Genomic DNA, 17,385 nt, shown 5'->3' with positions numbered 1-17,385 from the left:
TGCATGATATCTCATATAAAATGAATAATTGTGAACTGGGGCGACCCCAACCAAGTTAGTCAGGTTGTTGACTTGGTAGCCACAAGAGGTTACAAATTCGACTCCCAACTGGAGCGGCCTATTGGCCTTCTTGGTTTAAGCCGGTCAGCTATGAGTAACCTAGGCTGGTTTACCTCTGCCACAAGGCAGGTTTATATATCCTGTGCACCCCATCACTCAAAAGAAATAATTGTGGACTGCCTTTACAACTTGAGAGCATACATTCATCTTAGATATACAAAGGTACAGCATCCCGGGAGTGCAACAAGAACATATCTACATCAATACATCATTACATGTGAATGCAGCTAAATTCCCCGTAATGTAACCAATTGAAGATGTGATGAATGGTAAATTGCAATGTGAGGCACATAGTCAAAAACAAGTTCATAATAACAAGCAATAGTATGAGAAGTATGATCTATTAGACTCAGTTCCCCATAAAAGATGGAGCTCTATATTGAGATTCAGGCTGTACTTGCCATTCGCTGTCTTTTAGATAGTGTGGCAAAATTGGTTGCTCGGGGGGTTTCAACTCCATACCGGCACCAAAAGAATAAGGAGACGATCTCTGGAAGCTAAGCAGAGGCTTATCCCGCCTTTGTTCATCTACACTGTACATGAGAGGACTTGGAAGCAATTGTGGGCTTTCCAAATATACCATTGGGCTTGAAACCAAACGGTTTCCCCATTGGTCTAGAAAATCAAACCTGGCAACATTAGTTGTACTCAAGTTCCCAAGGGTAGTTGGTGCGTTTACGTGAGAAGGCCATAGGTGATTATTGTTGTTAACCCGCTCAACATTTTGAGTGTTCCTATAGTGATAGAGCCATTCAGAAGAACTCATCCCAATCTGTGGTGGGTATCCATCAACAAAACCGGGAGGTCCTGCCACAAAATCAAATGGTCCACGAGTTGTTAACCGGTTTGAGTAAACACTAACTGGTGGTGCACCAAGAATACCATTGCCTTCCTTAGTTGCTGAAGGGCTTTTGAACTCGGGAAAGCCCAATGAATTTCCTTTAAACCAAGAAGCATCTTCTGGCAACAGTGGGGCAGAAGGCACCGGAGTTACATAAGGAGTGTCAGAAACATGGCTAGAACTGGTTATGGGATCTTTCGTTTCATTGATGGAAAGGTTATTGAAGGATTGTGAGGCTAATTCCTCGATAGGGCTTAACTCGTGCTTATTGAAACCCCTTACACCTCTTTCTTTTCTCGAACTTCCACTGTCAAGGACCCAAGCATTGAGAGATGGAGGTCCAGCAGGATAAGCTGCAGAGTCCCTCAAGGTAGGCTCTTGTGGCTTGAATGGCTTAGTATACCTAAAATTAGCGGTATCAGGGTAAAAACTTAAAGGATCAACACCTGTCAGGTTTTGCCCGGTGATCAAAGATGTGGAACGACGTAAGGATTCATCTGAAAGAGTTGTGACTTCCTTTAAGCCTTCAACAGAGAATTGATCACTACCGGGGGTGGATGTATATATCGGTTCTGAATTATGTCTCATGATAGGCTTAAAGAGAATCACTTCTTCCTCTTCAGCAGTAACAGCCACGTCTTCTTTCACTTTATCTGGACATCGGGATTTCACTGTGTAGAACTTTTTCTCCAATTCATCATACATGATCCACTTATTCGAGTCCCTGGACCTACCCGAAAGTTTTTTTGCAGCAAGAAATATTCGCCATGACCGACATGTACTCATACTACTGAAGTTGTCCACACATTCCCGATGACTTGTGAAATCTAGTGTCATGTGTGCATGTGCCAATGGATCAAAACCCCTAAGCTCATAGTCTTCCCAAAGAGCAGTGTAGTCCAGAGAAATTCCATTGTCACTGAGTTCAAGTCGGTTCAGAAGATCAGAAAAAGCACCGAAAAAGTAAGACATAGAACTCCTTACCCTTTCATCTGCAGCATACGCTTCTGCTCTTTCAAGTGTGTTCACTAACCATTCAGCAAACACCAACACAGCGGGTAAGAGTGGACATACTTCCGGATGGCTTCCTTTCAGACATCTCTCGATAAGACGACCAGTGCAAATGAAGATAGCTGCAAGTGCCAATTTTGTCAGATCAGACTCCTTGTTCTCTGCTTTCATCACCTCCCCTTCCCCACTTTCAGTCAGGCTATGGATGATATAGATGAATACGGTGACGAGTTGAAGGGCACGATATGGGCCGCTTCTAGATGGTTCCATATGCTGATAGGAATCGAGTGCAGCCTTTAGTTCTTCATCGCCTAATGCCAACAGAGCTTCCAATTGTCTCACAGTGGAGGCTAGCGTGTGGGAGAAATCCTCTAAACTGCATTAAGAAAATGGACATTTGATATCTAATACTCAATGTAGTTGCATCAATACAAGAAATGTATAATATTTTTCAATATGTACCTGGATATCACAAGAAAGAAACTTATCAATCTGACAAACAGAGGCCATATATCTGATTTTTCCGAGGAAACACTTCCATTAGATTCCAATTTATTGATGTTTGAAGAACCAGAGCTTGGTCGAGATACAGTTTGCAAGGAAGTTTTCTCCGATGGTTTTAGCAAATCAATGTACGCCTCATTGGAAAGGGAATGGAAATGAGATGACCTGTTCTGAGGGAATTTAAAAAGTAATGACAAATTAATCATTGAAGTCCAATGGAATCACTACAGCCGGGGAAAAACGAGACAAATTTAGTACCATACGCTTATAGTTTTAACAAGCTTACCTCCTCAAAGAGCAACATGAGGTTATTCCAGGCATCAGGAAACGGCTCCTTCACAGCCAAACTTCTTACACAGTGATACAAAGCAAGGAATGGATCGCTAATGTACGTTGCCAAGAGTGCCAGCTGCAAACAAACTTTGATTATAAATATATCACTCTCCAAAAGCGATCTTATCAACTAGTTATACCCTCTAATTAACCCAATCAGCTAACAGCTATCAGCTAACAGCCATTTTACCAAACAGGGCCATTATCATATTGCCACATTTCAGCAAGCATAGATTAAGGAAAAGCATTTCCTTCAAAATCTGGAAAACGGTATGAACACTACCTGATTATGGGGGTTCCCGCTATCTGGCCAAATCCGGGATGCTTCCAGGTAATACGCAGCAGAAGCTGACCACTTGCAGGCATCGGGCTTCTTACAAAGTTCAGTGTACCTGGCTAGATCTCCAAGACAAACTAGAAAGCGATGGCAAACATATTGACACTGAGGGAATTTCAATGGAAGACCACAGCTTTTCCTCAGCTTTTTGACCAAATCTTGGTAAAAATCAGTCGCTTCAGATAGTAACGACTTGAATCCTTCCATATGTTTGTCAACGTCTAGATGGGAATTTGTATCCGACTCTGAACCTTCACTTTTCTTTTTCTCAGCATTAGCTTGTCGAATCCTTTTGCGGAACTCATCAATGTGCTTATAGTGAAGCTTCCATAAAGAGTACTCAACCTCTTGAAGCCCCAAAGCTTCATAATCATTCAAAATGATATTCTCATAGCTGGAACGGGCTTTGTGATAAAGATCTTGGACATCTTTATTCAACAAACCTTTAGAATAGATTGAAGCCAACAATTGTTTCTCTGTATCAGCAATCTGGAAGGTGGGGGTAACAGAAAAATCAGTGACTATGCTATAATAACAAAATGTAAAGTAAACAGGAAAACTGGAAATCATCTTCAAGATCACCTCAAGAAAAGTACTCAATTTTTCCTTCTGATCTTTGAACGTTGTAGCTTCATCGATGTTCATGATTACTGTGAATTAAGTTTAAACAAACTTCTTCAACTAATCAATCTCCTCATCCGTGACTTGGACGAATGTACAGACCTGTATAAGAGGATCAATTGCACATTAGAATGGTTCGGTTTCAACTGAAAATGATGGCATCTAATTACAGAAACCATGGCAACTAGACCATTGCCTCCCAAATTTGGGTGCCTAAAATCACATCACAAGCAGGTTTAATATTATCTAAGGTACTTGATCAATAAAACCGGAAAAATTAAAATTAAGAACAGTAAATCAAAAACACCCCATCTATCTGTGAAATTGTTTGTCTTCCTCTAGTAATTAATTCCAAATAAGAGCTGCAAAGTCATGTATAAAGTCAACCAATCTATCCCAGGCACTGGTCCTTCCACCTATTGGGCGGTTGAGTCAACTTGATTTACCACTCCACTATATTGTCGGGCTGGGATGTGCGACGAGGCCGGGAATTTCGTGTTTTGTGGGCAAGTCAACGAATTTGAGAAGTCTTTAACTTTATATCAGTATATCCTAAGCCAACCAAAGTACAAGAGAATTGATACCAGCAAAAAAATAAGATGCTGATCACCATCATTCTTGAATATCTAAAACAGAGGGCTTAAAAGAACATATTCTTTGAAATTTGAACCGACCATATCAATATCCATACGAACATGGTGCAGAAAATCCATCAATCCAAGCATATAAAACCCAAGACACATATGGGAAGATCACAGTAAACTGGGCAAAGATTACAAACCATGAACAAAAAAGTATAAGCAAAAAGAAGCAATTTTTAAGGAAACCATACTAAAGAATAACAAAATTAGATAACTTTTCTGCTAAAATTAGTCTCAGAAGCATCAGAGAGCATAAAAAGCATTAACATGATCAGAAAGATTAAGTTTTGTGAATATGCCCATGAATACAAGAAACTTAAACAATTACCTTGCAGAAATCACAGCAAAATCTTGAAGAACTCAGGAACAAAGATGAATCCTTTGATGGAGAGAGAAAATTCAAGAAAGAAACAGCAAAGAGTGAAACTAACAGGTTTTTGTTACTAAATTGTTTTTTCGTTGTGGAAACAAGACAAGGCAGGGGTGGCTGGTGCTGACTGATGAACAGTGAAAAGACTATAATGCCCACTTCTTTTCTTCTTTCAGTGCCTTTGCCCTTGAATCAGGCAATTAAAAAGATGCTAAACCGTCAACAATGGGCAATTGCCTAAATCATCATCATCGTTTTTCATCTGTTATTTTCATTGTATAGGACGATCTGTCCCTAGTCCAAGGAAAAAAATCCAATACAGAAGATTCACTACTTTTCACCAACACTATTATTTACACTTTTTTTTTTTTTTTTTCCATTACCACTGTGGGGAGCAACAATGGGGCAGTGCCTGCCCTGTTTTTTTCTTTTACTAGTACTAGTATTAATGTGTATAAGAATTTTTAAATACCATTTCAAAACAACGTTATTTTTAAGTGTATATATATTTGTATTACCTTTTATTACATGAACTTTTAAGGTTCACTTTTCATGTTATTCGTGATTGTGCCTCTAACATCACAAATCAAGTTTTGATCGGTAGCAGCTCAAGTCAAATCTTTCTCTACACTTATAGTACAATTCCAAGACAAAATTGTTTGGGTGGGGTAGAGGAAAATTGATTTAGTGTTGGTGACTTGGACACTAGGTGGCTTCTTTTAAATGGTAGCATTCATGATTTTTAAACTTAATAACAATAGTAGAAATGTTTTAAGTCAATAATTCTTGAAGAGTCAGAATCATAATTAAATACATTAGTCTACAATTTTGACCAAATAAGAGAACTAGAGTTTTAAAAATAGGACAGAATTATTTTTTAAAAGATAAAAGATAAAAGAAAAATAAATAAGTATTCAATCTATTTAATGGTTATCTTAACTGCTGTATATGTAATTTTTAAATATAATGAAAGAAAATTATATATTTTTTATTTTTATTAATCTTATTTAAAAGATACTACAAGTAAATACAATTATGTTTAGTATTTATTTTAATAAAATTGGGGTAACATTTTTTTGAATACTACTAATTAGTTAATATTGACTCCACTAAAGATCAAATTCATGATCTTTCATTTAGAAGAGTCATTTCATGTCGCTAGACCATAAGCTCATTAGTATAGGGGTTAACATTGATATAAGTAAAAACAAATAATTGAAAAGATTTATCTTTCTCTTTTATTTCAAGAGTCGAAGAAGATTGTGCTTTGGACAGACCACTCATGGCCCCATTATGAAAGGAATTAGCGGTGTTCTTGATTAATGGTGGGGTCCACTCTAATTTGAACAAAATAATACTATATCCATTTCTAAATGGAAAATTATAAATGGATTCAATTCATGGGAGTAGAATTTTTGTGTATGTGTATTAATTTTATTGGGGGGGGGGGGGGAGAAAAGAAGGTAATAAAACCTGTAACTCACTTTATTTGAATTAGGGGTGTAAATGAGCCGAGCGGCTTGGTCAAAGCTGGGTTCGAGCTCGGTCAAAATCGATCTTGAGTCGAGCTTGAGCGGCTCGTTTAGTAATCGAGCTCGAGTCGAGCCTAGATATTCTAGACTCGTGGCTCGTCGAGCCGTTCGCGAGCCATATAATATATAATATATATAATACATAATATAATATAATATAAATAATATATAAAAATAACAATTAGAAATTAAAATTTTAAACTCAAAATCACTAAAAGATTTTCTATTATTTATGTATGGATAAAACAAAGTAGTTTGAATTTTAAATCAAAAGTATTAAATAAGTCAAATTCAATGTCAAAATTGAACTCGAACTCAAGCTCAAGATTGAGCTCGAGTTCGAACTCGAACAATCGAGCTGCTCGAGCCGAGCTCGAGCAGCCCGAAAATTACCGAGCTCGAGCTCGAGCATCAGTCCTCAAGCTCGATCGAGCTCGAGCTCGAACTTGAGCCGAACCTCCATTCGAGCTCGGCTCGGCTCGTTTACACCCCTAATTTGAATGAATCAATGATGACATGTAAGTAAAAAGTAAAAAATAGAATAAAATGTAGAATTTGAGTATATGTAGTATTACGTACTCTTTTAAATCTACATATTAATTAAAAATATCAATTGAGTCGATCCACTTGATTCTAGGTTCCCCGCTTATATCATTGAATTAATCAACTTACTTTTTTTTTGAACAAAAATTTTATTTCCCTACTCTTAAAACCTTAGGTCATTAAGTTCTCATTTGTCTTTGCTCCTCATCATTTCTTTTTAATTTCTCTTATGATTAGTTTTTCTTTTAAACTTTTAATTATTAATTTGAAGCAAGATGAGATAATAAGATATTATAAGAAGGAATTATTTATTGGTTGACACCTAGCTAGCTTAGCTATGTGGCCAACCCCTAAATTATGCATAATAAACAAAATATAAAAGGCAAAATTATTAGGTGTGTTATCTGTCACGGCTATAGGTTGCCCTCTCTCCAATCAGACACCTCCATCTCATCACCATATCGTAACTCTGCAAGCAACGCATGAAATTTTCAAAGCAAACAAAACAAAGAAAAATAAAATAATAAAAAATAAAACGGCATTGGTCAAATGCCATATATCCTATGAAAATGCTCCTTGTTCTTTATGATTATTAGTACCAAATATTATATTAAATAGCATTGAATTTTGAAGTACATATAATTCTTTTTGAAACAAAAAGAATAGTGAAAGTATATATGATTAGCTACAATTATCAGGACCCTTCTTGATTGACGGATGTTAAGTATGCATGTTCTTCTTCATAACTTAACAAATGATAGAACGAGGTTCTTCAATAACCTTCATGCCCTTTTTATGGCAAAGTGAAATCTCAACTAAAAGATTAGTTCTTTTACATACTTCGATTCATCAGCATCCCAATGTCTCACAATCACCCTACTCCTAGTAACCTACCTATTGGGCTTTGTGGATATTGTCAACTCTTAAATAAAATTTTATATTAAATAATATGGAGCATCGAAGTATAATGTATTATAAATGCAACATTATTAACTATTATAAATAAATAATTTTTGAATTAAAAGTTAATGATATACAATTATTATAGTTATTAAATACATGACTTGTTATAAAAAGTTTAGAGCAAGTGGGCAAGTGATTGTGACTTTAGTTAAATCAAGGGTCATTTAGTTGATGGATTTGAGTTTGAAAAAGTTGTATCAAAGTTATCAAGGAAGTTGAAGCCTTTGGACAACGAACAACTCAATGGCTTTCCTTATTAGTCTATTTCTAACCTATGTCGCTCATTTAAAAAATTCTTAAAATGTTACTTTAATTAAATATTTAAATATTTATATGATTCTTATATTTGAATGTCACGAATTCGTTGCACATAATTTATTATGTAAAAGTACAAAATTCACTATTTTTTTTTATTACTTAAAAGTATTTCTCCAGTTGATAGTCAAAAAACTAATATCCGTCCTTATTGTTAGTCAAATGATCTGTTCCATTCACATGGATGGAGATTATATCTCTAATCTCATGCTTAAGGAACAAGGTGCTAGACCACCCGCCAACCATGTTGGTTAGTATAAAATTTATTATGCATGAGCAAATATGAGTATACCAGAAGTTGAACCAAGCTATCCCTTTTTATCATCAAAAGTGTGGTCACTTTCAGCATCTACTCATCCACCGACCAAATTCCACTAGAAAGTTCAAACATTTGTTCTTTTCCGAGAATAGTGAAATTGAGAACCATGATTGCAAATCGGGCTTTTATTCTTAGCTTTCCTCTCGTCTAAAGCCCGTAGAGACGACCCATTTCATCAAAGTGGTCTTGCATGAAAAGTGCAAAGGACGCCCAAGCCCAATTAGACCATATATCTCATTTAGCCCGAAATTCAAGGCTGCATCGGGCTGATTCGGCCCAAAAAATTGAGATGCTCTCATTCTTTTCTTTTTTTTTTCCCCCTTCATATTCAAGTAACATTATTACAAAGATTAAAGAGGGCAGTCTTTTTTTTTTTAATGCTACTAGCTCTATTACATTGTAGTATTGTTCATATACTTTCTCAACCTACTGAAACACAAAGAGACACAAAGAGCTAATAACGCCTCCACTGAGACTCAAACTCACAACCTTCCAAATGGAAGTCCAACCTGGGTACTATTGAACCACATAGTCATGGTTAAAGAGGGCAGTCTAATTGGCTTAATAACTCAAATAATGTGTCCATATGCCCAGGCTTACTAATATTTGTAAGACTAGTAGACCTAAGCCTATAACACTGGTGCCATAAGTCAATCGTTATGCTATATATAACACGGTTGCAAAACGACGCCGTTTCATTTTTAAAAAATCCCGTTTGAATTGACGTTAACGGCATTAGGTGGTTTCCTTTCGTATTCAAATAGTATGATATATCCATAATTTCATAACTATATATCCAGAATTACATAACTATATATTCAGAATTACATAATTATATATTCATAATTTGACAACAGTACATTCAGAAATAATAATTACACATTCATAATTTTATATCCATATTTCATAATTTCACAACTAGACATTCATAATTACATAACTCCATATTCAGAATTCTTAAAGTGCTTGTTCACAGAGAACTATATCCATAATTGCATAACTACACATTCATAACTTCATAACTATATATCCACAACTTCTTAACTATATATTCAGACTTGCATAACTATATATTCATAATTACACGTCGATTGGAGTTTTTGTAAAAAATAAAAAATAAAAATAAAATAAAATAAAAAAATTGATTGGTAGAGTTAAACGGTGCCACTAATGACACCATTACTCCATTATAGTAAAACAGTGTCGTTTTGCAACCGTGCATGATGCACACAGTTACACAGCATAATTTGCGGCCATAAGTCGTCTTAGCTATTTGAGAGTACTATGGCACCACTTGTCCATCCAACTAGAAAATATCGCATTAGCCCACTTGTAAGGCATGACTATAGGGAAGTTAAAATCTTATATAAATAATAATAGAGATATTGGAAATGGTCTAAAATGAAGGCCCAAGGCCCGATAAGATGACTCAAATGAAGATAGATGAATTGGACCAACATATGTGACCCGGATCTAAAATTGGGGACCTGAGACCCAAGTTTGGTGACCCTTGGCTGGCCTCCGAAGTCAGTTCTGGAGGGGTAGCCATTCTCTCCTCGGAGCCTGCCTTTGGGTTTAGAATGGCAGGCTTTGACCAGTTCTCGCAGTCTAACGCGTGAGCCTTGACTTGATCTGTTGACCCACTATATTTTTAGGAGTTAGTTGGGTCTCTTCTTGGTATAAATATTGCATTGTCTTAACTTAGACAATCATCTTATTCTTACACAATATCTTTTGTAACACTTTTACATCAATCTATAAAATATTGTTATTATTGAATTATACATACCCCGCGTCAATTTATTCCATCAAATAACTAGTCAAACTTATGTATTAGGACCCCCTATCTCTCCTTGTAAAATTGTTCAACCACCAAAAATTGACCATTATATTATTTCAATCTAATTGTTCGTGGCCTACTGGCCTTACAATATCTTAATCATACTTAAACCAATAATAAAACAGACACTGACATTCTCTGTCTCTATCTTTATGTGTGTAAACATAGACTCCTATCCTCAATTTAATTTTCGGTAAATTAAATAACATTAGTGTTGATTCCCCCTCCCATCCCACCACAAAACATTAATATTTAAGGTTGGGGATTCAATCTTTTGGGAAGAACATTAGTATTAGCAAACATTAATATTTAAGAGTTGAGGAAAAAAACATTAGTGTTAGCAAACCAGAAATTAACTAACGTACGGTGCTCTTATGATGATGCGAATAATTTAATCTCCAAAGAGTCAAACCACTTCCGAAATTCCATGTTTCCTGCTTACTAACCCTCCATCTTCCTTTTAATGCGTCGTAAAATATTATTTACATTTTAAAAATATCCCAAATTTATACTTTTTCTATATAATGTATTTAAAGTTTAAAAAAAATCATAATAGAATAATTGAGTGAGTAAAATATAATTTTTGTATCACAATTCTTACAACACCTTCTTAATCGTGGATTATTATACTTGTACGAAACTTCCTTCTTACCCAAAAAAAAAAAAAAAAAAAAAATTATTTAATTTTTTTTAAGAAGCTGTGTCTAGTGACAGAATGACAACTAGGTATGATGGATATATTGACTGAAATTTCGATGGTTCAACTTGAAATCGTCCAACTAATTACTATGGCAATTGCATATTTAATACGTAATGATTAATTTAAAACAGAAAAGTGTCAGAATTAGTGGCACAGAGCCGTCGCTTAACTCATGTTGAGTTGACCCTACAAAAGTTACTGTACAACTCTTCACAATTTGCTTCAAAATGCAAAAAAAAAATAATAATAATAATAATAATAAATAAAAAAAAAATCCAATATTTCTAGAAAAAATTCGGTGAGTTTTCATAAATTATAAAATAATACAATTTATTTGAACGTGTTGAAGAATAACTTATTTAAGCTACATCCGTCTCACATATCCTTGTCCGTGACACAAGTCAAATTGTAGACAATTGGGTGTATAAGTATTACAATTTAATTATAAATATTACAATATTTATCATTGATAACAATCAATTTTACTCTAAATAGTATTATAATTTCACATATAAATATGATTTATTTTAAATTCAAATTAGTATTAAATTTTTTACAATTTCTTTCATAGATAACATTCCACATATAAGTATTATAATATTTACATTAGAATTACACTTTGTAAGTATCATAATTTCAGGTATAAGTATTACAATATTTATCATTATTAACAATCATTTTATCCAAAATAGTATCAGAATAGTTTTATGTAATAAGTATTATGATTTCTATCATAAGCAACAAAACAATTATTCTAAATTCAACCCGTCTCACAGATTAAGATCCAAGTCTCAAACAAGTGTAACACTATAATTATCACCGAACTGTGGAGTCTTAATAGGTCAAATTTTCCATGTTGATAAGTAGTTGGTAAAAACATTTCATCAATGAGATTTTGAGATTTGCATTAATTATCACAAAGAGATGTCAAATGGAAGCAAAGATGAGAACAGAAATTAAAGAAGATGGATGGTCAACAATGGCGGATTGAATATTGCAGCAGCACAACTGTAAAAAGTTGAAACAGGACCCTATCTAGAAGATGGACATTTGATGATTGTAAAAGCGAAATGGTGTGGCCAAACAGAGCACATGTAACACTCAAACTCGCCATCAATGACTCACCAACCATTGGGACACAAAGTCCACAAATCCTAATTATAACAACATATACTCCAACAAAAGAAGCAAACACAATCACATTCAGACCGTGCAAAAGACAAACAGTTACACCCTGTCTCTCCGAGTTCATGCCCATGGTCTGATCTGGAAAAATTTTCACCGGATCTAACACACAACCTCGAGTTCTTTCAAAAACTTTGCTACCCAAAGCAGAAAACACATTTAAGAAAGATTTGAATGTATAATTAAACCGGAACGTTTATCTTGCGAGTCAAGAACACTCGTTCTACATGTGTCCTCAGTCCTCGTGATCATGGTTTGCTAACACAACTTGATCATGTGTACGAGGTGACTTCCCTTCATTGTACGGCATGAGAGTCTTGTGTGAGAAGGATGATTTTGTAAAACCCAAACGCCGTGACTTCTACCTTGCCTTTCCTCACCCCCTAATTTCAACTCTCTCCTTTCTTTTTCCACGCCTTTCATCATCACCAGTCCCACTCCCACTGTCTCTATTCATTTGGCATCCCCACCCCTCCTTTGAGTCAAAAAAGAAAGTTGAGTGTGTTAGATAACAACAACAGATAAAATATAAAGATAAAGAAGAAACTGCCTTTGCATGATTTTCTTACAGCAATTCAAAGCTGGCATTAAAAGTTCCCTGGACTTGCATACCAAGAGGGCTTAAAGGGCCCTGCATTTATCTCTCTTTGGTCTAAAGTTTCATATCTAGTGGACCCCAACCTTTCAATGGAACCCACTTTTGGGGAATTCCTATTTCTTATGGTTGAAACTTTCTACCTGTTTCCATTGCCTACCCAGTAACTACAATTTATTAATACATCTATTTGACTAACTTTATTGCAACGGATAGGTCCACGTTCATAAAACGCCACTGCTTTAAATAGAAACTCCAACTTGCAATAGTTGTCTACACTTTGTTCTAACATGGAAAAGTATGGGTGAGAAAAGCGGTACTAAAGGGCTGATGAAAAAGCTATGCTAGTTAGTTAAGGCATGGAACAAACAACAAATTCATTCGTGACCTTATCTTTTGCTCGGGATGAGCACAAAGTGCAGGATCACTAATCCCACATTCAACTCATGTAGTCATGTGGCTTAGTCTTCTCTTACTATCTTTACTCCATGGAGAAGTAAAGCTAAGCACCTATGTGCGGTTTAGGCACCAAAGGCTTTCAAGTAAGACCTGAAAATTCAAAGCACTTATCGACCAAACAAGTACTGAAATTCCGGTTTTGGAGATTAAGACTTAAGACCCTCAAAAAAGGTACTAATGTTGGGTTTCTATATCAGCAGAAACCAATCAGTGGCAAAAACAAGTACCAAGAATAGATTTGTATGCCGGGAAAAGCCTATTTGCAGTGTTTTTGCAGAATAGGGCATATTAACAAGTACTATAATACTCCACAGTAAGCAACATAAGAAGAAGAGTAAAATGAAAAATCATTGGATTCTTACAATCAAACATCATATGCACTAGTGATTGCCTCATCTAGACATCTTTTTCCTCCCCTTTCACAAAGACAACAAAAGAGTCAAGATTCCTTGCCCATTCCTCTACTCCTCCCTCGACAGCTAGGCCCATTTCCTCATCCCACTGATAGCACCCCCTCTCCTCACTGTTCACTCATGTGAACTTCCTTCAACTCTAAAAGTACTGTACTTCTTTTAGAAAATAATTCTCAAAATTCAATTCCCAACTTCCCTTCAAATATAGCAAGCAAGATAGTAATGAATTCAGTAGCAAATTCATCAACTTTAACAGAAATTCAGTGAAGTAAACTGGAAAAGATCAGTCAAACCAGTGTGAAGTTTCCATGGAAGTTCATCTGCGCTTACAGACAAGATTGATCTTGTGTTTTTTTTTTCTCCATATTTCTCCCAATTGATATTGCAAAAATACATGGAATAATATCACAACATTTTTGGCTCATTAATTCCAATTCATATATATGTGATTTACATATAAAGATCATCATACATCGAATGAAATTCGACTGAAAAATTCAACCCAAAAAAAAAAAAAAAAAGACAACAAAAGGCTCGCTTAAGAAATAGAATTGGCAGAACCTGAGACTCTAGGTGAGGTGACCGGAAATAAAGGCAGGAGTCGGGGCTCCGCATCCCTCGGAGTGTTCGCCGGGGACGGGTGTAAATAGAACCCCTTTTTCGCTATTGCCTTATCTTCAGCTTCCATGTTCAAATTGGGGTCAGCGCTCACCGTGCTGTGCGGGGACCTGTTAAACGGGTCGGGTATCAGTGGAGTTACCGGGCTCAGCACCAGCGAAGGAAAATCGAGTATGCTCGGCGACAGAATCTCAGGCGTTCCGATTCTGGGCGAACCCGAGAACCCGCCTCCAAATCCGGGTTTGCTGGCTAATCCGGGACCCAGCGGGCTGATTTTGAAATTCTTCAGGCTGTTTCTCCTCTCATACAGCTTGGAAGCGGATTTCTCCTTCTTCGGCCCGGTTTTGATGGGCGGGATCGGGTTGCGGGCGGGTTCGTGCTTAGTCGAACCCGCCTGCTTAGCAGTCTCAGAGAGCCCGGTGAGCATTTGGACTACTTGCTTGAAGGAGGAAGTGTCAGCTTGGACGAAGGTAGTCGGGTACAGGTTGTTCGGTTCGGATCTGGTAATGGGCAATACCGGCGTCACCTGAGGTGGCTGCTGAACCGCCGCCGCCGGCGACAGAAGCGTCGGGCCATTGCCGCTCACGGTGCTGCTCGAACTATTGGCGCTACGGTTATCAGGGGAAGAAACTAGAATTGGGCTATGGTTCTCTTGAGGTCTCGCTGAGTTCTCCATTGCTGAGAAACTATTTCTTGAGAGAGAGAGAACGGAGACTTGTTTCTAGTCTAGAGAGAGAAAGCAAATGGATTCTGCAATAAATAAAGAGAGAGAGAGAGAGTAGAGAGAGATTAGGGCGGGGAGATTTGAAGAAACAGCAAATGAGAAGGCGAGAAGGGAGAGGAGAGATCAAATCACTTTGTTACTTTCTTCAGTTTGGTAAGAAATGTTTTGTTGGGGGGACTTTTTGGAACTGTCACGCTCTCTCGTGCGCGTGACCATCAATGTTTTCGGCGGCGGCGACGCGGCGGTGAAGGGTGGTGTTGGTGGTTTTAGCGGCTGTGGAGATTAAACAAACTCCAACTGGTAGCAGGGGATTGGTGGCGATTGGAATATCAGCCCAAAGAATTTGTCAAACAAGTTTCAATACAAGCCATTGACTTGAAAGGGCCCTTGAAAATGAAAGCTTATTCACGCCACGTTTCATTATTTATTTTTATTTTTTTGGAAAATGTTTCATAATTATTAATTCACTTACACTCAACAAAGAGCAAAGTAATAATGCAAAAAAATAAAGAAAAAAAGGGTGAAATAAATCATCTAAATTGAACCAAAAATACAACTAAATTTCTAACTACAAATGTTTTTTATAACCCTTTATATTCACAATAAAATGTAAATGAGTTCTAATATAACCTATTCAAGTTGAAAATTCTATTTGCACCACCTTATTTACTATTTACACCATCTATTTAATAGGTGTAACAGCTTTATAGGTGGTGTAAATAAAACAGTATTATTTGCACCACCTCATTAAATGTAATCAAACATTAATATTTAATATTTAATATTTATTTTACTTTTCAATTTTTTTTTTTTGTTTTTGTTTTTTGTTTTTCTCCTCTTTCCCATTTTCTCTTTTTATGGCCCTTGAGAAAGTAAACTTTTGCAGCACACAATGAAGCAATGGAAGACACTCCATACAACAAAATTAAACTTTATATAGTTTTATGGATGATTCTCATTTTCTTTGTATACAAAATGCTATTTATAATATTTTTAAAGTAATTAGGTTTGACTCATTGTTTTAAGTATTTAGGTTCAACTCATGTTTAGTCATCAGTACATAATACGCATGTGAATAATACAAAATTAAATGTCGTTCTAATAAGTAATAAAGATGTCTAATTATATAATTAAGAAGAAGTTTTAATGACTACATACTCCAATACTGCACATAATGACTCAGATGTTTCCCAAATAGAGTGAGAACTCGTAACGGTCATAACAGTTGTAACGGATATTAATTGATCACGCTCCTCTGACCTCATATGTTGACTTGAACCATAACCCAACGCTCCTAGGCCTACCCCGAGATTGGCATCCTTGCCATAGATTTGAGTTTATTCGACCTAAAACTATTCAATCGGGTCCAATATATACATTCATATTAAAAATATAGTTTTAGGACTCTCATGATGTTGTTAGCTAGTGTGTCTTTTCAATATATTTGCCCACGTGCGATGCACGGCATAAAATTTAACTTATTGTTAATAATATTTTTAAAGAACGATAAAATCAAACATGAATCATGAAAATTCATCCTAAATATATGTTTCTTTTAGAGCAAATTACACTTTTGATCCTATGACTATAAGGGGCGTGTTAATTTCAATACTTGACTTTAGAAACTAACAATTTAGCCCTGTAACTATGTAATTTCTAACACATTTGGTCCTTCCGGCCAAATCACGGGCAAAATTTGACCGGAAAAACCAAACCCATTTTAAATTAAATATAAGTGGGGGCAAAATGGTCATTTCAGTCCAACACCAATAAATTAGTGCTCAGCCGTCGCCAAAACCCGTGAAATCCAGCTGCCTCGCAAGCTTCTTTGTTGGAACATCCGTGGACGCAAGTACCGGCGCCGCAGCCACTGTCAAAGCCACCTCCGGTTGTGACCTCTTTGGAGGGAAATCCCCTCAATCACTTTTCTCCTTTCAAAACGATAATAAATCGTCACAGAGAAAATAAATAAATAAATACACAGATTAAATTAAATAACACCCCACACATTCCCCACTCCGAAACTCCCAGAAATTCAACAAATTCCCAATTCCAAAACAGTATTTGGAGCAATAATTTATTGGTGTTGGACTAAAATGACCGTTTTGCCCTCACTTATATTTAATTTAAAATGGGTTTGGTTTTTTCGGCCAAATTTCGCCGGTGATTTGGCCGGAATGACCAAATGTGTTAGAAATTGCATAGTTACAGGACTAAATTGTTAGTTTTTAAAGTCAAGTACTGAAATTAACACGTCCCCTATAGTCATAGGACCAAAAGTGTAATTTGCTCATTTCTTTTATAATATTAAATTGGTTGGTATATTAAATAGATTTCAAAATTTATTTATACATGAATAATAATTTCTAAAGGTTGCATCTTATTTTTGAATTTGATAAAT

The 17,385-nt window shown here is 36.0% G+C and overlaps 2 protein-coding genes across 4 annotated transcripts; both read right to left on the bottom strand.

Moving 5' to 3' along the window:
• Positions 1 to 218: 218 nt before the first annotated feature.
• Positions 219 to 5,006, bottom strand: LOC109159221 (protein SMG7L-like). The gene is made up of 6 exons (XM_019307307.1): positions 4,737 to 5,006; positions 3,729 to 3,869; positions 3,093 to 3,635; positions 2,763 to 2,885; positions 2,435 to 2,646; positions 219 to 2,348 (listed from the first exon to the last, which is right to left on the bottom strand). The coding sequence occupies exons 2-6, from the start codon at positions 3,789 to 3,791 to the stop codon at positions 470 to 472; spliced, it is 2,820 nt and encodes a 939-aa protein (XP_019162852.1). The 5' UTR covers positions 3,792 to 3,869; positions 4,737 to 5,006; the 3' UTR covers positions 219 to 469.
• Positions 5,007 to 11,919: 6,913 nt separating this feature from the next.
• Positions 11,920 to 15,294, bottom strand: LOC109159231 (VQ motif-containing protein 4-like). Of its 3 annotated transcripts, none has more exons than XM_019307322.1 (2): positions 14,204 to 15,294; positions 11,920 to 12,647 (listed from the first exon to the last, which is right to left on the bottom strand). In XM_019307322.1, the coding sequence occupies exons 1-2, from the start codon at positions 14,934 to 14,936 to the stop codon at positions 12,625 to 12,627; spliced, it is 756 nt and encodes a 251-aa protein (XP_019162867.1). In that variant the 5' UTR covers positions 14,937 to 15,294; the 3' UTR covers positions 11,920 to 12,624. The 3 variants fall into 3 exon arrangements, with proteins under 3 accessions (XP_019162867.1, XP_019162865.1, XP_019162866.1); XM_019307320.1 differs by having other exon boundaries at positions 11,925 to 12,650; positions 14,204 to 15,293; XM_019307321.1 differs by having other exon boundaries at positions 11,961 to 12,650; positions 13,592 to 15,291.
• Positions 15,295 to 17,385: the final 2,091 nt, after the last annotated feature.

This window comes from Ipomoea nil, unplaced genomic scaffold (genome assembly GCF_001879475.1).
Source record: "Ipomoea nil cultivar Tokyo-kokei standard unplaced genomic scaffold, Asagao_1.1 scaffold2826, whole genome shotgun sequence".
NCBI lineage: Eukaryota > Viridiplantae > Streptophyta > Magnoliopsida > Solanales > Convolvulaceae > Ipomoea > Ipomoea nil.
Note: the sequence above shows the minus strand (reverse complement) of the source record. Positions and strands in the feature narration are given on the sequence as shown.